At 38.1% G+C, this 25256-nt stretch overlaps 1 protein-coding gene across 2 annotated transcripts in view; it reads right to left on the bottom strand.

The window, feature by feature from the left end:
* Nucleotides 1-279: 279 nt before the first annotated feature.
* The window catches only part of LOC131067772 (COP9 signalosome complex subunit 2), a 133197-nt gene continuing 108220 nt past the window's right edge, over nucleotides 280-25256 (bottom strand). The window contains exons 7-12 of one of the 2 annotated variants that reach the window (XM_058002924.2): nucleotides 1863-2050; nucleotides 1690-1758; nucleotides 1494-1584; nucleotides 1257-1391; nucleotides 938-1050; nucleotides 280-790 (exon numbers count right to left, since the gene is read on the bottom strand). In XM_058002924.2, the coding sequence (XP_057858907.1) occupies nucleotides 697-790; nucleotides 938-1050; nucleotides 1257-1391; nucleotides 1494-1584; nucleotides 1690-1758; nucleotides 1863-2050 (690 nt within the window). In that variant the 3' untranslated portion in view covers nucleotides 280-696. The remainder of the gene's footprint in view (nucleotides 791-937; nucleotides 1051-1256; nucleotides 1392-1493; nucleotides 1585-1689; nucleotides 1759-1862; nucleotides 2051-25256) is intronic. The other variant, XM_058002925.2, reaches the window with a different exon arrangement.

The raw sequence follows: 25256 nt of genomic DNA, 5'->3' as shown, positions 1-25256 counted from the left end.
TTCCTACTTTTGATTTGCCCATTAATTTCCAAAACAATTAATGATTCCCTAGAACTTTCAACATATAACAGAGAAAACATAAAATGCATATGGATTTCATAAGTTAAGTTACAACACAGCGAAAAATTGTGCAGTATAAATGCAAGCATCAGATGCGTCCTTTGTATGCATTTTTCTTTCCAGAACAACAAAATACAAATAAAATGCAAAAACACTAATTAAGATTGCACATCCTTAACTATTTTTACATCCTTAACTATTTTTCCATCTGATACAATATTTTGTCAAAATAATCCACACGATGATAATTGCCTTCTTTATATTAAAAAAAATTGACATGAGTTTCAGTAAATCAATAGAACAGTTCTCTTCTTGTAGAAATAGAAAAACTTCCAGGGTTCACAACCTCCACCAAATAAGAAAATAATAAAAGGTTTAGCAAAAAGTCGATTTGGCAGCAAAAATGTTACCAGAGGCAAAAGTGAGATGAGAAAATTTAAAAGATTTCACTTTCAATGCTTTCCCAGTGATTCCATAAATGTTCTCTTTATGGGATTTTTACTACTCAGGTTGCAACTTGAGTAGTAAAAATGCAATGTGCATTTGAGCAGCTTTACAGTAAAGAGAGCAGGTATCATGTGACTATCTCTCAACAAGCTATCAAGATGGATGCACCGTATCTAGAGTGATCCAAACTCATTCTGTCCTGTTTGCAAAAGTCTGGCACAGGGATCTGAGCTGTGTATTCCATCTGTCTATTGCCACGTACTGCTTTAACCCCTTGGATCTGCTAAAATTAAAACAAAGAAAATAGAAATAATGAGATTCCACACATTTATTAGTTCTGTGATCATCGTCCCTCCAATCCCCAACTCCTGGCTCCCTGTCAATGCTGAAAGCTAATTTAGAAAGCTCAATAATGACTGCAGAACATTACCTATTACCAAGCTCCAAAAGTTGATTGACCTGATCAATGTGCCCATTAACTCGATTATCTAAAATTAAAGATACAAGAAGCTGCTCGACATCTTTCTCGGGAACATTTAGCTCCTGCTCAACATACGATTAACTGATATTATTAGTTATATGTGAGAAGGGAAACAATTAATCAATTCAACCCAAACGAATAATTGAAAACCCCTGTTTAAAGGTAATTGTCAGAATCCGACGTTTCTAAGTTCAGTTTTCCAGATTTTGATTTAATATTCTAATTCATTGCATAATCTTTCCAAAAGTTAAGGCCGCTATGCAAATACCTTAGATATAAAGGGTATCCGAATGCGTGTATAAGGTTTGATAAGTTTCAGCAGTACTTGTGTTCTAATGTTCTCCAGCAGATCTTCAATGCAATTGCGGATGAATGGATCATCCATGATCGTCTGCCTATTGCTCTGAGGGAAAAAAACGTGCCATTAATTTGAAAAAAGTATCATTTTGAACGGTTGCCAGAAATCTCATATTGTTTTTCACCGCAATAACAGAAATTTATAAACCTTAAGAATATTTTCGAACTGCAATATCTCATTCCGTTGATATGCTGCAACAAGATTGGTCATTGCTAGAATCTCTGGATCGCTTTTGTACCTGCATCACAACCAGGGATCTTCGGGATCCTTTAAGATGAACCCGGTAAATAAGGAAAGAGTCTTGTCATTAAGATACAATGTAGTTTTCTAAAACAACGCTTACGGCTTTGCCTCCTGACCATCAAAGGGATTCACCTCAGATTTCATCAGCATATTAGCCAGCACTAGATATCTATACAAGGAAACTACAAAATCAGCACATTGCTTGCAGTATAAAAGCAAAACGAACTGGTTCAACAGAAATTTAAATCGTAATGTGTTTCTTTGGCACGATACTTCAAACACTGAATGCGTCGATGATTCCCAGCTTCATCATAGTTTTTGAAGGCATCAAAGAAGTCTGTTACTGCCTCCGCCCATTGTCTTTCAGTCATGTGCATTTTCCCACCACACTCATGAATAATACCCATTATCCGCGGATGAGGTATTGCAGATTTAATAGAAAGCGCTTTTTGGTACAATTGCTGTAGCAAGGAACATATGTAATCAACTCAGAATACAGTGAGAATATGAATGAGATAAAAAACACTACAAACATTTGTCCAAACCTAAAGCAACAAAGCTAAGGGAAAAATGGATGACTTCCAGTGTAAAATTGAATAAACTAAAAGTATGCAATTGTCATTCTCAATGCGTGCATATTATTAATCATCTATTGTCAAGTGCATATTGACTACGCAAACACACTTCATGGATGAATTGATACCAGCAATGTTGCTTCAATTCCTTCACCATCAATGTGTGACACGAAAACCGATCACAAGGAGATTGCTCCTGATAGTTTGATGTAGTTTCTTAAGTTTTGCTATAGATGAATGTTGATTACGAGTTAAAGAATTGCACATGGATGGTAATTTGTTAAACTTTGGATACATTTTGCCTCCACAAACCTAGGTTATTTTTTTTATCTGTTTAATTATTTAGCCACAGTTTTGGGGGCATATGTTGAGATTAGTAAATTTTCTACCTTAATTAAAAAAAAATGAAGTACTAATGGCAGCAAGTTCAATACATATCATATTTAAAGCAGCAAAATGAATTAAGAGTTCTAAATTCTAATAGTTGATGGGGAAGCCACCCCTATGTATATAATATAATTATATAACCAATTCCTTCCCATGGTTGTAGTACTTAGTGCTTGATTGCCTGGCTTCTGTGATAAGCAAAGGCATTAAACAGCTGGAAATTAGTGTAAACTTAAAATGAATTACTATTAGAGTTGATAAACCTTAATGGGATGTCCCCAAACAAGACTCCGTCAAGTATTGTTGATATTGAGAAAGCTCTTTGTATTATCTTTAAAAACGATAATAGTATTCAAAGCCAATACAGCGATCCATGAGAAGAAGAAGAATGACATGATCGATCAGCAATTATAGATGAGCCTGATGATTTATGTATCTTAATTGCCAACAAAATAAGCATCAAAGGTCTCTTTATGCACAGAGTTTCACATGATACAGTGACTTCATTAGAAGTTTCACTAGATAAATTGGAGCAGTGATAAAACACAAATGACAGATTATGCACAGCGATTCACTATTGGAACAATAATGAAAATAATATGCTAGCCAACTATGTCAACTAAATAGAGGACAACGATTTGCAAGGTTTATGTTTGAAAAACCGATTTATAATTAAAGACTTCAATATTAATCAAGTCAGCGATTGGAGTTAGACTATTAGACAATGAATCGGTGTATTATTTAGAACAAATAGCAATCATAAACAAAACACTTGACAAGGGCAGCAAGTACGATGATCACGAAAACAACCGGTTAAACTATGAAGAAAGGCAGTGCTTTGATTAAAATAATGAGCAACAAAACTTGATTGATAAAAGTTGGAACAGCGATTATACTTATTTAGAGCAGCCCCATGCGAATATCAAAATAGTGAAAGAACAAGTCTTAATGTCCAGGAATGATTAGTTATTCATTAAGCAGCACCCGAACAAATCATTGAATGATTGACATGCAAGTAAGGAATGATAGTTCAATATAGTGATTCCTCTACAAGGCAAAGATTAATATATGTAGCGATAAATTAAGCCTAAAGAGCAGTGATTATATTGATAAAAGACTATTAAAAGACATTTGCAAAAGGAGACTATTGACGTGTCTAAAATCGCATTGCTACGACTCTATCTAACCAACGCAGAATAGAATTTACTCGCCGAGTATACTATCCTCTCTTGTATAAGGAAGCCCTAATGCTGTTTTTAATCGATCAAAGGGACCAACCTCAACGTTCCAAATGTCAGTTCTTGACTTTAGGATAACTCAACGGTTGATGTGTTTCACTAGGAGCACAAGGGGATTTACGTTTTGCAACAAGCTGATCTGCATCTGATTCTTGAACTAGGAAATAAAAGGGTTTAGGAGAACTAAAAAATTAATAAGACTGGTATGCTGGTAGACAGATTCCACATAACCAATCCTTGCTTGGCCAGAATGGCTCACAACCTCACAGGAACGGTGCAATCTTCAAGGGGACTTGGAAGATTTTCAGACTGCAAATTCATGGCTAAGCACCCAATTCTGGCGTAGCTCAAACAGACACCTACAATTGAACTAATCAGGCTAACCATAAACAAGGATACACAATCAGCATATCCTCAATGGTATGAGCCTGAATCCATCAGATACCTGCACACCAAGAAGATCTATCTAAACTGCTGAAGAAAACCATGCAAACAGAAGAAAACCAAGATAACAAACACGATTCTTCAATGTTTATATATTGATTTTGACTGCCCTTACAACAATTTTTTGCAGCATTTCTATACTACTCCTAAAATCTAACTTTCTACAAAACTCTAACCTATTCTAACTGTCTAAAAATCTAACAATAATCTAACCCTTTACAAAAGAAAGGCCTTTGCCTTTTATAGATTTTACAATTTGAACCGGTGGCTAGGATGGACTACATCCAGGGGCCCTAGTTTGCCTTCTAGAAACTAGCAGCTTTAACCCATGCCAACTCAATTCTCAGTTATCCACCCAACCATAATTCCAACTACCTACAACTGTTTAGCTTTAATTCGGTCAATTTGGCAGCTAGACATAACTGTCCACAACTGACCTGTGTTCCATTGTTTCAAAACATCTTGAATGGGACTGACCCACAGGCAGGTTTTTTACAATAAACAATTTCAGTTATTTAAACTAAATTTCTGGAATTAAATCCAGTTGTGCATTTCTAAGAATGCACGCACTTGTTGCATTCTAAATGCTCTTTGTCTTCAATCTCGTTTTTCGGTGGTCTGGTGATGGCATGCTTCCCCATGCTTTGTCTTGCGTTCTATGGTGCACTCTTCATTTGCAGTGCCTGAGATCGTCATTTTGATCTTGGGCTTTGCATTTTCGCTTCCCGGCGTGAATCATGATCATGTCTCCAATTTGCGTTTCAGGTTGTCGTGAATCTGCAAACAATCAATTTCATCCTAAGTTAATCACTTTGAAAAAATAAATAAATTTAAAAAAATATTAAATTTTCAAGGCGAGGTCGGGCTTTGATTTGTTCACTCTTTAAAACAATAAAAATCTTCTTTCGCAAAATTAAGGATTTAAGGTTAAAACGTGCGAGTTTACTAGTGTTGATTTGTGCGATTTTGTTTTGTTTTAAATGCTTCCTCTTTTGACATCAAACTCAGGACTCTGATACAAAATGAGCGAACTTTCTTTTTACAAAAATCGGCCACTTAACTTTAAAAAAAAGACATGACTTTGATTATAATCACCCCAAGCCCTATGAAATTCGACCATTTTCATTAAAATGTGTGATTTAGTTCTTTGGCTTTCTTTTAAATTTCCTCACGAAATGGGAGAAATTCGGCCATTTTAGCCGAAATGTGAGATTTTTGGTTTGTTTTATTTCCCTTGAAAACACCCGAACTTCACTGTTTTCGCCCCCCTAAGAAAATTCGAGCTTTTGAGGCGAAATGTGAGACTTTAAACAACTTGGCGATTTGAGGTGAAAGTGTCAAAAGACACTTAGAATTTTGGAAAGCCTCCATGCTTCTAACTTAATTCGGTCTCCCTTGGTTCATTTTGGAAAGACAACGATTTTAAGCATCCCTTTGTCAAACTTGCAAATCGGCTTAGAATGCCGAATTTTAGCTTGCTCGCCCCTTTAACTTGCTTTTGGGAAAACTTTGGCGTTTTAAACTAAAATGTGTGAACCCTCCATTTTCGCAAAATCACCATAACGACCGATCTTTGTTTGCTCTTTCTCTGCTAAGTGAATTCGACAGTTTGGGTTGAAATGTGCGATTCCTACCCCTTTACAAAGTTAAGAAAATGCCGAACTTTTGAACGCCTATCACTTAGTATAAACTCGAGATTTTTTATTAGAATGAGTGAACATTCCACTTATGAATTTCAAACTTTAAAATGCTCATGTAAGCCTAAGTTGAAATTTACACATCTTAGGGCAAATCGCGCGACTTTCATTTCTCTTATTCGCTCAACTTGACCTTTGCTTCACCCTCTTTCAAGTGACTTCGGGCCTGCAAATGAAAATGCGTGACTTAGGGTCTTCTAATGAACTCAGGCGATTTGGAGGAAATGCACGATTTTCTATTCGATTTTGGCCTTTAACAGTGCGAATTTCGCCCTAGACGGAATTCGCGATTTTCAGAAAAAAAATTGTGCGAACTTAGAGTTTTGTTGTTTGCAAACTCGGGGCTTTCTTACTGAATGGGCGATTTTAGGAGTCGGGGGGCAATTTGGGCAGGTTTGGAGACAGTAAAAAAAAACGAACTTCATTATGCAGACCTCTCTCTCTATCTTCACGAGAAAACATCAAACACGGGGGCCCCTTGCGAAGCAAGGGGTGTGTGTGCATTACGCACAACAAATGGTGACTTGGCTTGGAAATGTTCCTGAACATTTCAAGGATGACTATTCGGATCGAAACCCAAAATCTCTGGTTTATACCCCACAAAATAATCCAAATGACAAAGACAAATTCATGGCAAAAATGAGGTCGTAAACTGAGTTGAGTCACCAACCTTGAAAATCAAGTGTGTAGTGAAGTCCATTCCAGCTTAAAGAAAGTTGAGATATCATCATTCAATCAAGACAAGTTATGTGGGGCAAGTCTAACTTCAAAAGCAACCTGGATATTGCCTCGCTGCCATTGAGCATCTATAGCCCCGACGAGGTTATCGCCTGTAAGCTCACAGAGATTGCTTTGTTTCCGATAGATATATTTTTTTTTGTTTTCTGATACCGGCAGAGATGTTTGTATTCCCAATAGCTGGAAGCATTGGATATTTCTTTTCTTTTCAATTTCCTTTCTTTTGATTTTTCCTTATTTTCACTTTTTCACATTGTCTTGTAAGCAGTGAAGCCTACATGGGATTGAGCGTTACAGTGGTCGCTGAAGCAGAGCTTCAAATTTTTCACTTGCAATGATTTCCCTTTGATAAAACAACATACTTAAGCGACATTAAGCATTTAAAAGTGCAATGATCACAATGTTGACGACAAAACGTAGTAAGCGACTAAATTTTTAGGATGACTAAGTCTTAAACCAAATGGACTGACTACGGGGGCAACCGTCAATTAGGTGCTCTAACAAAGTCGACATCCAAGAAGTGAGCCGAAAAACATCCTGACTTCGTACACCGATGCTGGGAAAAGCAAACATACCCCTATATAAACGACAGGGAGACAACCCCTTCCGAAAGGACACCTACACTACAGCAAAGCAAACTAAACTAATACAGAAAACGAGGAAACTAAACTAAAATAGAAAACGAGGAAACTAAACTAAAAACAGAAAAGAAAACTACTCTAAAACAGGAAATAAAAGCCTAAACTAATTATATACAAGAAGAGACCGACTGTACAAAATGTGGACTATATGCATGCGTTCCCGACCCAGGGTGATTTCTTAGTATGTGCAACAGTAACAGGGCAGCGGGAACAGTTCTAAGTTTGGCTGACTTGTCCTTGTATTCTGAAAAGAAAATTTCCAATTGGCCACTCTCAGGTTTAATCGGGACGCCGGGTAGTATCACCAATTGGGGAAGTTCGTTAGGCCCGTGGTTAACCCATTTACAAGTTGTTTTCCCAAAATATTCAAAATCAAATTGAAAATTTTCAGAATTAACAGTAGGAGGGAAAGAAACAACCTGGCAAGTTTCTGAGTCGTGCTGGGGGTCAAGTGGGAGAAGATCTTCAGCAGCTGTATCAGGAGGTCGCCACTGGTGGTGTAGCATCTCGGTCGTGTCCGGCTTGTCCAAATCAACATCAAATTCTTCATCGGGTTGCACAGGCTAAAAATCGATCTCGAACTCGAACTCAGGAAAGAGGGGTGCATCATCTGTCGGTGCATCTTCAAATAGCAAGGACTCTTCGATTGATTGGTCTTTAAAAATGTCTTCAACTAGCTCTTGGACTGTATCCTCCATCGGTGGGGCTGCTGCAAATTGCTCTTTAGCGTTGGGCTTCTCTACGGAGCTCACTTGATCATCCTCAAAAACATCCTCTTCAACCCTGTCTTCATCAAGTGCAGGGACAACATAGTCATCTTCTGTCACATCTTCCTTTGGCACAAGGACAACAAAATCATTCGCTGCCATAGTCTAATTGACTGGTTCATTTTGGTCAGCACTTGGCAACTCCATCCTTTCATCATCGAGGATTGTGGTGTTGCGTTGATCTTGAGATCTTCTGTACTCGCCTGCAGCAAGGTAGGCACTCCACACTTTGCTGGTGATGGACTCCTCTGGTTCTTCCGGCAGTCCATATTGGGCTTTAACTTGACTAACTGCCTCCATGCATAGCGAGCAGGTGAATTATGAGTGTGGGATGCAATGAATTCTGCACCACCAAGGTGATAGCACTCTCCAAGCATAACTCCTCATCGAGACCAAACTGGCTCTCAATCTAGTCCTTAAATCATGTAAACTCATCAATGCTTGACAGAGGACTAGGGATACCCGGCTGCACTAGCTCATTTGACTTAAGGATATCCCTGAAAAATATTTGTCCCTGTAGTGCGAGCTCAACTCTTGACAGAAATGTCAAGCAACTCAACTCATCGTGCTCTGCTATGCCATAAATCCTGCAATGACCTGCAAATGCGAACTCGTTAACTGCCTTGAATATAGCTGCAAACTGATCCTTTGCTGGAATTGGGAAATGTCGGACTGCAGGCAATCTTCATGAAGCGGCTGACCATAAATATTGACACAGAAATTTTTGGTATTTTCAGATTTTATGATTTTTTTTTGGTTTTTCTAGTTTAATAGAGATCTAGCATATCCCAAATATGACATTTAAATGGCGTAATAGACCAACTTTATGCAAGGAACCTGATAGGGGGGCCCTCCTTCTAGCACCAATTTTGTTGAGCGCAGAGGAGGGTAAAAAGAAGGCTATAAGGTTACTCCTCGCAAATATAAACTGATATGATCTAGGTTTAGCTGTTTAGACGTTCATCATACCAACCCTCCTTGTAGCGCCAATTCTGTTGAGCGCGGAGGAGGGTAAAAAGAAGGCTATGAGGTAACTTGCAAATATAAATTGATATGATCTGGGTTTAGTTGTTTAGACATTCATCATACCAGCCCTCCTTCTAGCACCAATTATGTTGACGTGTCAAAAATCGCATTGCTCCGATTCTAGCCGGCCAACGCAAAATAGAATTTACTCGCCAAGTATCCTATCCTCTCTTGTATAAGGAAGCCCTAATGTTGTTTTTAATCGATCAAAGGAGACAACCTCAAGGTTCCAAATGTCAGTTCTTGATTGCAGGATAACTCAACGGTTGATGTGTTTTGTTGGGACCACAAGGGGACTTACGTTTTTGCAACAAGTTGGTCTGCATCTGATTCTCGAACTGGGAAATAAAAGCAAAGGAGAAGGGTTTAGGAGACCTAAAAAATTAATAAGGCTGGTATGTGGGTGGACAGATTCAGCATAACCAATCCTTGCTTGGCCAACATGGCTCACAACCTCGCAGGAACGGTGCAATCTTCAAGGGGACTTCGAAGATTTTCACACTGCAAATGCATGGTTAAGCACCCAATTCTGGCGTAGCTCAGACAGACACCTGCAATTGAACTAAAAACGATTTAAAGGCTCAGGCTAACCATAAACAAGGATACACAATCAGCATATCCTCAATGGTATGAGCCTGAATCCATCAGATACCTGCACACCAAGAAGATCTATCTAAACTGCTGAAGAAAACCATGCAAACAGAAGAAAACCAAGATAACAAACACGATTCTTCAATGTTTATATATTGATTTTGACTGCCCTTACAACAATTTTTTGCAGCATTTCTATACTACTCCTAAAATCTAACTTTCTACAAAACTCTAACCTATTCTAACTGTCTAAAAATCTAACAATAATCTAACCCTTTACAAAAGAAAGGCCTTTGCCTTTTATAGATTTTACAATTTGAACCGGTGGCTAGGATGGACTACATCCAGGGGCCCTAGTTTGCCTTCTAGAAACTAGCAGCTTTAACCCATGCCAACTCAATTCTCAGTTATCCACCCAACCATAATTCCAACTACCTACAACTGTTTAGCTTTAATTCGGTCAATTTGGCAGCTAGACATAATTGTCCACAACTGACCTGTGTTCCATTGTTTCAAAATATCTTGAACAAGACCCACAAGCAGTTTTTTTACAATAAACAATTTCAGTTCTTTAAACAAAAGTTTTGGAATTAAATCCAATTGTGCATTTCTGAGAATGCACGCACTCATTGCATTCTGAATGCTCTTTGTCTTCAATCTCGTTTTTCGGTGGTCTGGTGATGGCGTGCTTCCCCGTGCTCCGTCTTGCGTTCTATGGTGCGCTCTTCATTTGCAATGCTTGAGATCGTCGTTTTGATCTTGCGCTTTGCATTTTCGCTTCTCGGCGTGAATCGTGATCATGTCTCCAATTTGCGTTTCAAGTTGTCGTGAATCTGTAAACAATCAATTTCATCCTGAATTAATCACTTTGAAAAAATAAAGAAATTAAAAAAATATTAAATTTTCAAGGCGAGGTCTGGCTTTGGTTTGTTCACTCTTTAAAACAATAAAAATCTTTTTTCGCAAAATTAAGGATTTAAGGTTAAAACGAGCGAGTTTACTGGTGTTAATTTGTGCGATTTTGCTTTGTTTTAAATGCTTCCTCTTTTGACATCAAACTCAGGACTCTAATACAAAATGAGTGAACTTTCTTTTTACAAAAATTGGCCACTTAACTTTAAAAAAAGACATGACTTTGATTATAATTGCCTCAAGCCCTAACTTTAAAAAAAGACATGACTTTGATTATAATTGCCTCAAGCCCTATGAAATTCAGCCATTTTCATTAAAATGTGTGATTTAGTTCTTTCGCTTTCTTTTAAATTTCCTCACGAAATGGGATTAATTCGGCCATTTTAGCCGAAATGTACGATTTTTGGTTTGTTTTATTTCCCTTGAAAACACCCGAACTTCACTGTTTTTGCCCCCCTAAGAAAATTCGAGCTTTTGAGGCGAAATGTGAGACTTTAAACAACTCGGCGATTTGAGGTGAAAGTGTCAAAAGACACTTAAAATTTTGGAAAGCCTCCCCATGCTTCTAACTTAATTCGGTCTCCCTTGGTTCATTTTCGACCAATAAGGGGGAAATGTGAGAAACGATTTTAAGCATCCCCTTGTCAAACTTGCAAATCGGCTTAGAATGCCGAATTTTAGCTTGCTTGCCCCTTTAACTTGCTTTTGGGAAAACTTCAGCGTTTTAAACAAAAATGTGCGAACCCTCCATTTTCGCAAAATCACCATAAGGGCCAATCTTCATTTTCTCTTTCTCTGCTAAGTGAATTTGACAGTTTGGGTTGAAAAGTGCGATTCCTACCCCTTTACAAAGTTAAGAAAATGCCGAACTTTTGAACGCCTATCACTTAGTATAAACTCGGGATTTTCGATTAGAATGAGCGAACATTTCGCTTACGAATTTCAAACTTTAAAATGCTCATGTAAGCCTAAGTTGAAATTTACACATCTTAGGGCAAATCGTGCGACTTTCATTTCTCTTATTCGCCTGACTTGACCTTTGCTTCGCCCTCTTTCAAGTGACTTCGGGCCTGCAAATGAAAATGCATGACTTAGGGTCTTCGAATGAACTCAAGCGATTTGGAGAAAATACACGATTTTCTGTTCGATTTCGGCCTTTAACGGTGCGAATTTTGCCCTAGACAAAATTTGTGATTTTCAGAAAAAATTGTGTGAACTTAGAGTTTTGTTGTTTGCAAACTCGGGGCTTTCTTACTGAATGGGTGATTTTAGGAGTCGGGGGGCAATTTGGGCAGGTTTGGAGACAGCCAAAAAAAAGAACTTCATTATGCAGATGTCTCTCTCTATCTTCGCGAGAAAACATCAAACATGGGGGTCCCCTGCGAAGCATGGGGTGTGTGTGCATTATGCACAACAGAGACAACTCAGGAAAAAAATGAAAATCAGAAAAAGACAAAAAGAAGAGAAGGACAAAACAAGAAAAAGACAATAAGAAAAAGACGAAAAAGGTATAAGACAAACATTATAAAGCAACACAAGGACTGGGGTTTGTCTTGTCTTTTAATAATGGAAGCAGCGATTAGCATTTGCAAGGCATCGATTAAGAATATGAAGACAAAAGACAAATTCTGGCCAGTGATTAATATATTTGAAATGATTCATTATAGTGAAAGACATAATTAATAAAGAATGTGTGATTAAGAAATGTATTTTTTTTAAAGTAAAATTACTCCAAGAGTTGTGAATTAGTTTGTCTCAAAGAGGTATAAAAGACATGTCTCAATTAAGAGGTGTCTAATTTCATAAGGGGTATGTCCCTTCAAATAAACATGAATATATAAATGACAGTGGAGAATGAAGTGAGAGTGGGGCTATAGCAGATCTACACATTTAGATCTGTACATGAAAGTAATAGAAGATGATCGAAGCAGACATAAAGAGGAATTGAAGCAGATTTCTGAGTATGAGAATAGATTGAAGCAGATTTGTAAATAGGGTTCATGCAAGGCTAAAGAAGAATATACAAAGGCATGGTAAGAATATGAACATATAGATTTCAAAGAGCACATATAGATTTGAAGAAGAAAGGGATACGAAGGAAGATTGTGCATGAAGGGTGTTGTGTGAGGTGTGAATCAAAGAAGAACAAATAGATACATATACCAGTTTGAAGAAAGGAACTGTATGAAAATCATTTTCAGACTCGAGGAGAAGAAGATAAACGGTTGATTGCAGAAGTGATTAAATCTTATCGTGAAGGACTCATAATCAGATAATAATAAGTAGCAGATTTATAGTGTTGTAGTCTTGTGATCAGTACTAGAATTGATTCAAGGAGTTCATATAGAAGAGATTGTAATCTCTTTATAGCAGATTGGTGATCAGGCTTATAGCAGACTTGTGTGAGAATTATTTCAGATTTATCGAGAAGAATGTGAGAAGTTCATAGCCGATTTCGGAAGAAGAACTATGGCAGATTTATGATGAGAGTAACAGATTTAAGAAGAAAGTATTGGTGCAGACCTATACCAGATTTGTAGAGCAGCTCAAAGTGGAAAGTTGATAGCATTGAAGATAAGTCCTATCTTCCAAACTCGCCTTAGAATTTTAAGTTAAATATTGTAATAAAAGTATCTTAAGTTTTGATAAAATTATATTTATTAATAGATTACAATTTACAGTGAGAATTGGAATTATTGTCTCAGGACTGAAGTATGGTAAATCACAAATGGGGACATTACAGTGGTATCAGAGTCATGATCCTGCCATCCTGTAGGGTAAAGAGGAATCAATGAAACATTGCAATCCATAAGAAGGAATATAAAAATATGAGTACTTGAGTGTGTGCTTCATGTCTACGTAGATGCATATGTATACTTCATGTTTTCAAGTGTATGCTTTGTGTCTTCATGCATCCAAGTGTATACTTCGTGTATGATCCGTCTTTGATCTAGAGTATAAGAATAGAAAGAGATGTGAATTTTCCCCATCTTGTGGGAGAGGGTATGAGGTGTAATGGAGGAGGTGCCAAGGGGCCCATAAGAGGTCATAAGGACCCTGAGTCAAAACCTAGTTACATCCTCACAAGATGTTGTTTGTATGGGAAATAGACTTGAGGGGCCAGCAAGCATGAGCCGCCAAGTGGAGCAAGGGGGGTTAGAAGCAACCTATCTTGGGCTTGGTGTAGAATTGGCTCCGCGCAAACCCTTTATGTCTTTTCTCCAACTCCTATGTGTTGCAATGTTATAGTAGTAACTAACCCACCTTGTGTAGTGGGCTTGAGATGTAATGAAGATGTCGCGAGGGGCTCATAAATGTTCTAAAAGCGGGTCCTTACAATAGAGGAGTCAAGTCACCTTTATTAATTTGGGCACCTTTATTTAATAATTAAATTAATTAATTAAATAAGTCCTTATGAAATTATTTAAAATTTAGGACCACTTAATTAATTAACTTAATTAAGTCACTTTATTAAAATTGGGGACATTACACAAACTCTAGCATGCTTGTATTATTGAGTATGAAGTAATTCCTTAACCCTAACAATCGAACCCCATCATGAATAGAAGGGGGAGATGTAGGTAAGCGGGTTAAGGTCGCCCTCTAAGTAGGACACCTTGGGTGGATGCCAAAGTTCTTCCACCAAGGCCAAGAGGGTCGAAGTCCCGCACTTGGGCTTAGATTGGACAAACTGAGGACCCCACTATGATCTCCATGCCATTCCTACCATGATGAGCTACTAACTATAAGGGATGAGGCATGGATAGTGAAGCAAGACAAGTACACACTAAGTAGTATACCTTGGGTGGATGTCAAATTCCTACCACCAAGGCCAAGAGGGCCAAGGTTTTGCTCTTGGGCTTAAGTATGGGTTGGCTCGATCAAACCTATCCTGTCCCCATCTCTATGCTCAAAATATGTTTAATAGTAAAAGTAATATAAGAGATATATTATATACTTTAGCTAACTCTAGCAATGTCATTAGTATTACATGTATTAATTTGTGTTTTCTATGTGATGGTTGCAAGAATTAAGTTCAGGGGCATAATGAAGAAATAACTCCTTGATTTACATACAAAAGTTCATTTCGTTTAGCAAGTTGTGATTGGATCTTGACTCTTTGGTTGAACCAAACCTTATCCTTTATCAAGAGACATCCATTTCAGGTGGAAGGTAGACAATGAACACTCCCAGAAAGGTTCAAAGAGGCCACTCCAAGTCAAGCCATGAGATTCAGGTTACTAAAATCATAATAGCACAGCAGCAGCATGGTAATTTGTTCAAGATAGCCTATGAAAGAAGATTCTAACCTTGGAGACAAATCAACAAAACTGGTTATGCAAGAAGGGCACTACCAAATTTGGGATCCAGGAATCAGTCATTTTAAAGAATGCTTGAGGGCAAGCATTTCCAAGGAGGAGAGACTGTGATGTCCCCAAACAAGACTCCGTCAAGTATTGTTGATATTGAGAAAGTTCCTTGTATTATCTTTAAAAATGATAATAGTATTCAAATCCAATACAGCGATCCATGAGAAGAAGAATAATAACATGATTGATCAACAATTAAAGATGAGCTTGATGATTTATGTATCTTAATTGCAAACATAACAAGCATCAAAGTTTCTTTATGCACGGTGATTCACAAGATACAGTGACTTCATTAGAAGTTTCACTAGATACATTGGAGCAGTGATAAAACAAAAATGACAGATTCTGCACAGCGAATCACGGTGATTCACTATTGGAACAATGATGAAAATAATATGCTAGCCGACTATGTCAGCCTAATAGAGGACAACAATTTGCAAGGTTTATGTTTGAACTTTGAAGAACCGATTTATAATTAAAGACTTCAGTATTAATCAAGTCAGCAATTGGAGTTAGACTATTAGACAATGAATCGGTGTATTATTTAGAACAAATAGCAATCATAAACAAAACACTTAGCAAAGGCAGCAAGTACAATGATCACCAAAACAAGCAGTTAAACTATGAAGAAAGGCAGTGCTTTGATTAAAATAATTAACAGAAAAACTTGATTGATAAAAGTTAAAACAGCAATTATACTTATTTAGAGAAGCCCCATGCGTATATCAAAATAGTGAAAGAACAAGTCTTAATGTCCAGGAATGATTAGTGATTCATTAAGCAGCACCCGAACAAATCATTGAATGATTGAAATGCAAGTAAGGAGTGATAGTTTAATACAGTGATTCCTTTACAAGGCAAAGATTAATAAAGGTAGAGATAAATCAAACCTAAAGAGGAGTGATTATATTGATAAAAGACAATATTAAAAGACATTCGTAGAAGGAGATAACGCAGGAAAAAAACAAAAATCAGAAAGACAAAAAGAAGAAAGGACAAGACAAGAAAAAGACAAAAAGGTACAAGGCAAACATTATAAAGCAACACAAGGATTGGGATTTGTCTTGTCTTTTAATAATGGAAGCAGCGATTAGCATTTGCAAGGCATTGATTATGAATATGAAGACAAAAGACAAATGCTGGCCAGTGATTAATATATTTGAAAGGAGCGATTCATTATAGTGGAAGACATAATTAATAAAGGATGTGTGATTAAGAAATGTATTTTTGTTAAGTAAAATTACTCCAAGAGGTGCGATTTAGTTTGTCTCAAAGAGGTATAAAAGACATGTCTCAATTAAGAGGTGTCTAATTTCATAAGGGGTATGTCCCTTCAAATAAACATGAATATATAAATGAGAGTGGAGGAGAGAGTGGGGAAAAAATAAAATAAAATATATAGCAGATCTACACATTCAGGTCTGTACATGAAAGTAATAGAAGATGATCAAAGCAGATATAAAGAGGAACTGAAGGCAGATTTCTAAGTATGAGAGTAGATTGAAGCAGATTTGTGAATAGGGTTCATGCAAGGTTAAAGAAGAATATATGAAGACATGATAAGAATATGAACATAGAGATTTCAAATAGCGCATATAGATTTGAAGAAGAAAGGTGTATGAAGGAAGATTGTGCATGAAGGGTGCTGTGTGATGTGTGAATCAAAGAAGAACAAATAGATACATACACCAGTTTGGAGAAAGGAATTGTATGAAAATCATTTTCAGACTCGAGGAGAAGAAGATAAAGGATTGATTGCAGAAGTGATTAGATCTTATTGTGAAGGAGTCATAATCAGACAATAAGAAGTAGCAGATTTACAGTGTTGCAGACTTGTGATCAGTACTAGAATTGATTCAAGGAGTTCATATAGAAGAGATTGTAATCTTTTTATAGCTGATTGGTGATCAGGCTTAAAGCAGACTTGTGTGAGAATTATTTCAGATTTATCGAGAAGAATGTGAGAAGTTCATAGCAGATTTTGGAAGAAGAACTATGGCAGATTTATAACGAGAGTATAACAAATTCAAGAAGAAAGTATTGTTGCAGACCTATACCAGATTTGTATAGCAGCTCAAAGAGGAAAGTTGATAGCATTGAAGATAAGTCCTATCTTCCAAACTAGCCGTAGAATTTTAAGTTAAATATTGTAATAAAAGTATCTTCAGTTTTGATAAAATTATATTTATTAATAGATTACAATTCTCACTGTAAGTTGGAATTGTTGTCTCAGGACTAAAGTATGGTAAATCACAAACAGGGACATTACACTTAACCATGAACATAGACTTCATAAGAACAAAATTCACAGTTGAAAATTAAACGATTGTGTTGTTCACTGATTGCATGACTCATCAGATTACTCTTTATGTATTGGAACCACCACATATTGCATTTTCCGCACAAAAAGCTTACAAGTAATGCAATGATAGGAGTGGACTATACTTTTAATAATGCCCTTTGAATTTGAACAAAACTGCCACCTCATAATGCCTCTTATATCATCTTATTTCAATCATGATTGACAAACAAAGAAGATACAAGTAATTTTATGTGGTGGAGGTCTCAAATTTAGAATTTGGGGATTTGTTGGCAGGTGTCAATCCCAAACCAAGGGTCACACCAATGGACAACTGGCACTCAGAAAATCTGCACATATTAGAAGTATGTGCTAAAGAATATAATTGTGCCAACCAAAAAAATTGCACATAAAAGGAACCACAGTGAAATGTGCATCCAAGAACAGTAGGCTGCAGCAAGAACAGCAGGCTATAGCAAAACTGCTGCTACAGATTTGCACCTGAAACAATCAGATATCCATCAAGAGATCAAGAGAGATAGGCCAATTAATACAGCACCCCTCTTAACCAACCACACTTGTTCGACAACAAACACACAAATCATGTGCCAAGGATACCTCTGAATAAGTCTGAGACTGAAAATTCCAGTGCCAAAATTGATGTCAAATGACAGAACTAGCTGCACCCAAAACTCTTTATGATCAAACTCCCAACAGCTACATGGTCTATGAACTCATGATCATTGACATCCAACCAGTGCTAATTCTGTACAATGACACAATTTGTGCAAGCCCATGAAGACAACATTCAGGCAAGAGACTCACAGGAAAGATGGCAACACCAAACCCTCAGATGAATACACACAGGCCATGACCAACTTGGAAGAAACGAAGACACCAGCAATTCATGGAAATACATCTGTTTGTAAAGCAAGGAATTAAACTTTGCTTCCTTTCTTTTTGCAAGGAGATCAAATTACGGAAATATAAGCACTAAGGAAGGAGGTTAAAATTACCAATGTATTGAAAGGCTGGAACTCATTCCAAACTCACAGAGACCTGTCACTTTTGCCACAAAACCAACCATGAAGCCAATCAATTTCATTGTCTCAGAGCCCCACCCAGCTACATAATTGTGCCTATGGGTCTGATGAGTGCCAAATGAAAGAGTACTCTGTTGTACTAATCTGATTGTTACAATGTGGTAAGCTGAACTGCACTGCACACTAGCAGTTTTCCCAATGCCTGGTTACACTCTTACTGCTCAAAGGAGGCAAGGAAGAAAAGCGAACAAGTACACAAAGCAGTCAATGTAGCCCAAGAGAGGAAATGTATTAGTCCCCAACAAAACAAGGCTTTGTGCCAAAAGCATACACAACAAATGGATCCATTGTAAGGAGGAAAGAGAAAATATAACTGGCCATGGAGCTACACAACCTCATGCCTGCACTTTTTCTGGCAGAATGATCCAACCAAAGGAATTATGTTGACCTTAAATATAAAAGAAAAGTGCTAAGGATAAAATATAAGAGGATGAGGAATGACCACTTTACTTACCTTGATCCTGTGCAAAAGCATATGCAGACAGCAGATAAACCCTTTTACCTTGTCTGACCAGGGATTATCTAGTAGATGCAGAATCTGGTGTGTACATATAATCAGCACTTTATATTACGGTTTACCTGAACTAACTCTAGCTTATAATATTTCATAAATATTTCCTACCCTCATAAACACTCAAAAGTAAAACAGAGATAGTTTCACACAGCAGTAAGCTTAAAACCCCAAAAATAGAGGTGCAGTAGCATGTACTACGTCACTCCATACTTATTGAATCATCTTCTGATGCTACTGTTGTGGTACTTCACAATGTTATAATCATGTTGAAATTTAGAGATAGAGCCCATCCTACTCCACGTGTTGCATATATACCTATTAGTGCTCCTGCTGCAGGTCAAGCTCTTATTCCATTATAGGCCCACTAAAACCCTTCAAGATAAAGATTATGATGTTGATGTTGTAGGCTTGTAGCTGAACCAAGGAGAACTTAGGGACAGAAGTTTTCAGTTTTGCACTCATAGCACAAGAAAGGATGACTGTTATCCTCAAACCTATAAGGATGCTTGTGTTAAGCAAGAATTGGAGAATTGTATGCATGATGAATATAACTCCTTATGAAGAATGGTACTTAGGAATCGGCTGCTCTTCCTCCATGGAAGAATCTTGTGGATTGTAAATGGATCTAGAAGATAAGCACAAAGCTCATCTTATTTCTAAAGGCTTCTCTCAGCAGGAAGGTATTGATACAAATGGAACCTTTGAACCAGTTGCTAAAGTTGACAGTGTTGGGGTTGTAATTCCTGTTGCTGCTATATTTAGATGGTAATTGCATTAGAAATATGTTAGTAATGTTCCTCTTTAAGGTAATCTAAGTGAAGAAATATAAATGCAGCAACTTCTTCGTTTTTCCAAGCCTGGACAGGAGCATCTTGTCTATATATTGAGAAGTCACTATTCAAGCTCAAGCAACCTCCTAGAGCTTGATATGAGAAATCAACCATTTTTTCCAGAAGCAGGCTCCTGTTCATATCCAATCTTTGTATCCAACATACTGATGGTCAAGTCTTAATTGTGATATTTCATGTGGATGAATTGGCCACACTGGTTTGCTCACACTACCAAATGGAGCTTGAAGAGGCATTTTGACATAATAGACTGGGGTCTTGCGTTACTTTCTTGGAATGCAGGTATGGGACTCAGAATGATAGGATTTTCAAGTCTGTCTCCAACTAAGAAATCTTTTGACCTGTTAAACAGTTCCGTGTGGAAGACTGTGAGTCATATTCTACTCCTTGTACAACCTACACCTGTCATGACTAAAAATCAAGTTGATGCAACTTTGTATGCACAGTATACTGGAAGTCTACTCTACTTAACTCAAAGTCACCATGATATTGTGTAATGTCCCTCTCCAGGTCCATTCCAACATGTTTGGAAACTCCACACTTCTTGGAGAAACCCATCATCTTGGATGAGTGCCAAGTTTAAAATAATCAATTGTTATAGGAATTTTTGCCATTGGTGGTGAGGTCAAAAATTATAATCCTCATATTTTAATATTTTCCATAAATTGGTGGTTGTGAGGAAAATAATTAATTAGTAAATGGTTAATATTTAAGTTGTCCAAAAAGTGCAAAATTAAAATAAATTTTATATTTAATTATTAAAAAAAAAAAAAAATTATTAAGTTTGGAGGGAAAAGGTGAACTTTTAATTCTTTTAGAGTTGGATGGAAAAGAATAAAATTAAAAAGAAGAATTATTGGGAAAAGCCATTCATTCTATGATTGCAAATTTTAGAGAAACCCTTGTGGAGAACTTTGGTCCAGCATTCTTTCGGAAGGACGAAAACCCTTATGTTTAGAATCAAAGACAAAACCCTTATGTTTCTCATGGTCGACTTCACCCAGAAGTCAAATTTGTGCTTCAATGAAATCTATAGGTTTAGAAGTATTATTATTTTGTAAGTTGCTAGTATGGGTACACCAGCACAGCAATATTTTTTCTTGGGTACGGTGTGTGTGTGTATACATATCTATGTATACATACACACATATATATGTATATACAAAAAATAAAATAAAAATACAGAACTGTAAATCTAAATAAATTTGATAGTATGATACTTCATCATTGATCAATGCCAAATGCCAAAATGGTAGTCATAATGATAAATATTGAATGCCAATGATGCTTTTAGGTCATTTTGTTGTCGGGTAATTAAGCATTAAGGTAAATTGTGTTAGCGTCGGCAGTTAACCCATTGGTTGTCGGCAGTTGGCACCGGGTAACTGACCAGACTCCTTTATATTGTATCTATTTCCAGTCTTTGGAAATACTATTGTAGTCGAACATATTGCTATCATTGTACGTACTGGCTTATTATGAATCAATAGAACACTTGTGAGTTCCATATATTCTATGTACTTTTGTCATTTATGCAATGTCCTAACCTGACACCCCAGGGGGAAACACATTTTAGGGTTTTTGCATGCAAAAATGTTTTAAATTTTCACTTTTTGGCATTAAGCGTCTTTGGGTTCCTGTGTGTACACCTAGGATGCCTCCAAAACACCCTGAGTTCCTTGTTCCCTATGGGTATGCGTCCACGTACCCACAGGGAACCCGGGGTGTCCTGGGTGCACCCTAGGCATACCCGCAGGCAAATTTGCACAGGGTTGCACCTGATATGGGTACTGTAACTAAAAATGTAAAAGTTTGAAAAGAGGAGAATGTAGACTGTTACAAGTGTGATTGCCATTTGTTGCCGGGAATAATCATTATGTTATGTTGTCATATTATGTTTATGTTGTCGTCGGCAATAATGAGTTACGGCGGTCAGTTAGTTAGTCATCCCGAAGGGCACACCAAAGGTGGAACCACCCACAGAAGGTGGAGCCACCATAGGTGGACCACCGTAGGTGGACCCACCGAAGGTGGAGCCACCGAAGTTGGAACCACCGTGCGGTGGTCACACCGACGGTGGCGCCACCGGCGGTGGATGCCACCGTGCGGGGGTCACATCGACGGTGGGGCCACCGAAGGTGGAACCACCATGTGGTGGTCACACCGACGGGATAAGAACCGCCAAGGGCAAACAAAGAAACAAAAAGAAAGGAGCAGCCCGCACACGCCGCCAACACAGCGGGATTACCGTGCGGTGGCCTTATAACCACACAGTCAGCATAGTAAACCTGAAGGAGCACGGCGGCTACGGTTTAAACGAGGGGGAAAGAGAAAATACCACGGCACGACAGGGATGGCACGTAACAAATTAGACCCCGCGGGGGCGCTACCCCTCGACCCTGCTGGGGGCATTGCCCCCAGACCCCCAATTTATTTTTGAGCTACAGAATACCACAGGAAGTGTTGTGGTTGTCCGTACTGTGAGAAAGAAGCCTGCAGCTAAGCATTGGCGGGGAAGCCATAAGCCGTAGAGGGAGACGGATTTGGAGGTTGGGAACAAACAGAGTTTGAGGGAAGGCATTGCAGGTCCGCGCAGTTGTATGACACTAGGGAGTTATTCAGTTCAGTTTTTAGCATTTGGGGAGTGTGATGGAGGATTTGAGGTGTCTCCTAGCCTTTGTGCCAGTGGGTTGTGGCCACCTCCAGGCAGGAATGGTACGCTTTGAGGAACTTGGAGTAGGTCTCGGCTGGACGTGAGGTTGCCTTGGTGGATGCATAGAGGGCTCGGGAGGAGCTGACCACCAGGTTGGAGGCAGTACTAGTGTGAGACTTAGCTCAGCATACCCAGGAGTTGGATGCCGAGAGGGCAACGTCGGTGAGGACAAATTGGCTAGGGAGACAGTGTCATTTGAGTAGCAGTTGGTGGAGGCTGAGACTGAAAAGCGTGTTTTGCAGACAAGTTTGGGTTAGGCACAGGAGGACTTTGATGTCAAAAGAAGCAATAGTGGTGAAATCCGCACTTGAGCATTAGATGGTAGCAGAAAAGGGTTTTCAAGCGAGGACGCAACAAGTGTATAAGCTCTGGGCTCGACTGGCGTCAATAGTTCCTGCCATTCATCTCTATTTTGTATTAAGTCGTCCGGAGTCGACTTCTTTTCTTGGGGGGGATGATGTTGCCGGGAATAATCATTATGTTATGTTGTCATATTATGTTTATGTTGTCGTCGGCAATAATGAGTTACGGCCGTCAGTTAGTTAGTCGTCCCGAAGGGCAATTGGACGCGACGGTTGGTCGCACCCCTTCGGGTATTATATATTGCGTACCTTTCCTTCGAAGTGGATCATGATAGTCGTGTAAAATGTAATGTTATAAGCACTTGATGTACATGGACTGTTGAATTAATACAGAGACTGGTTATTTAATGTATTTCCATTATGTTCTGTGCATTTACTTTCTGCATTTAACCGTTTACCCGAGAAGGCAAACACCATTGCACCAAAAGATCGACTTGTTAATGCCCGATACAACCACTAGACTTATAGAATCCACAGGAGGCGGTTAAGCCATGTCACAAACCCGAGCGCTGCGCTGCACAACACAAGGAGACCAAGGGCGCACACCTTGCAACATAGACATCATCGATATTGTAAGTAGTTTTATAGGAGAGCAACTATCAACATAGATCCTCTGATTGTCAAACTTTTTGGAAGTGTGGCCAGTCAATGATGAGTTCACTAGAAGTGAAAGCAAGATAAGTTCTCATATGTAGGTGACTATGTGCAACAAGATCCAAATAGCATTATGCAGTCCTAAAAGTATGCATAGGCATACGATTCTGTTTTCATTTCATGTGATGTACTTTCTTCCCATGTTCACACTAAGGGAGGGTGTTCACATAGGTTAGAATAATAATTCTCGTTATGTTAAAATAGAAGTGAGCTGTACTAACAACTCACATAGCTATTCTAGGTGTGAGAAGAATTGGTTAAGATTTTATTTAGAATAAATTAATATTATATTATGGTGTGTGAGCATAAAAATCGAAGTGAGTTGTTGACACAACTCACATAGAGATTTAGGAGTTAAAATAGGAGAGAGAGAGAGAGAGAGAGAGAGAGAGAGAGAGAGAGAATAATGGTGTTTAAACAATCCACCTAGATTTAGTGTGAGAGTTTGGTGGAGTTGTTATAGGAGTTAGAATTTTGTAATATCCCTGCTGTTATTAACTAAGATATCCAAGGGATATTGTCAAACAATGTACTGATTACCTTGCTGTTCGAACTTCCTAACGTATAACCGTTATGCAGTTTTCTAGACCACTTATGTGTTATTCTGTTCTGATTGATGCAATACTTCAGATTAATTTTGACACTAAAAATTTTGGTTTTTTCAATATGGATGACTTGCAAACAAATAGGACAATAATCAAGGATGATAATGCAACTTGTCTTATTTTGTTTTGATATAATAGCATGAATAGATATGCAGAAACATGTAACTACAGCAGACTGTAATTTTGTCAAATAGTTGGCATGCAGCCCAAGGAATCATAACATATGAATCAATCTTATTTCTTCTCATTTGATAACCATGTGCTCATTACATAGGCCAACTTATATCAAATTCATGGACTAACAACAGTGACCACTTTCAGATTTTCTGAAAACAGATGACAGCTATGGACTCAACACACAGACTGAATTTACAATGGATTTTTCAATGTCAAATGCACCTGGAATATAGCACCTTGAAGAAGCAAGCAATATCTTTGTTCTTGAAGCCTCCAAAGACCAAAATCGACCCTCTTGCCAAATCGCCCCTGCTGCTGCTAAGGAGGTCTGAGAACAAATAAATTTGAAATGCTGAACCCCTCTCCACAATGCCAAAGGAATTGCTATTCCTTTCCAAGAAGATTGCCCAAGTCAAATATCCAAATCGATGCCACAATGGGAGCCAATGAACAAAGTTGTGAAATAGTTTCAGACTGGTACGATTTGTTCAGGAAATTAATGGACATCGAACTTCCCCTTTTACTCTTCTAAAATACATCAAAATGAATCGCCCTTCCTCTTAGATATCGCTGTCCTCAAAACCTTCAAATGATGCATCAACAATGGAATATGAGCAAATTGTGGTAGATAAGGGTCTGATGCAATTTTGTCTCAGATCTGATATATCACCTGCAATCACCACAAAAACTCCTCCAAATGCCTCTACCCAAATCGTCTCACTCCTCCTAGAATGCTGGTACAAAATATCATCATAATCCTATGAAACTGAAAGTGCCTTCAGATTATTCACCATAGATAGTGCTGTAACTCGATGAGCTCCAATGTGAAAGACTGAGATATCCTTCACTCTCAAGCAACCCTTCGGAGGATCTCTCACCCCCTCAGTTATGCAATCAAAGGAAGGTATTGTTCCCAATGATTAATAATCTGCAGAAACCCTAGGCTCCACAACCACAATGCAAGAGAAGATGTCAAATCACCAATGATGCACAATGAACCAGCCCC

This window comes from Cryptomeria japonica, chromosome 5 (genome assembly GCF_030272615.1).
Source record: "Cryptomeria japonica chromosome 5, Sugi_1.0, whole genome shotgun sequence".
Taxonomy (NCBI): domain Eukaryota; kingdom Viridiplantae; phylum Streptophyta; class Pinopsida; order Cupressales; family Cupressaceae; genus Cryptomeria; species Cryptomeria japonica.
The sequence above is the reverse complement of the archived record's forward strand: the minus strand, read 5'-3'. Positions and strand labels throughout refer to the sequence as shown.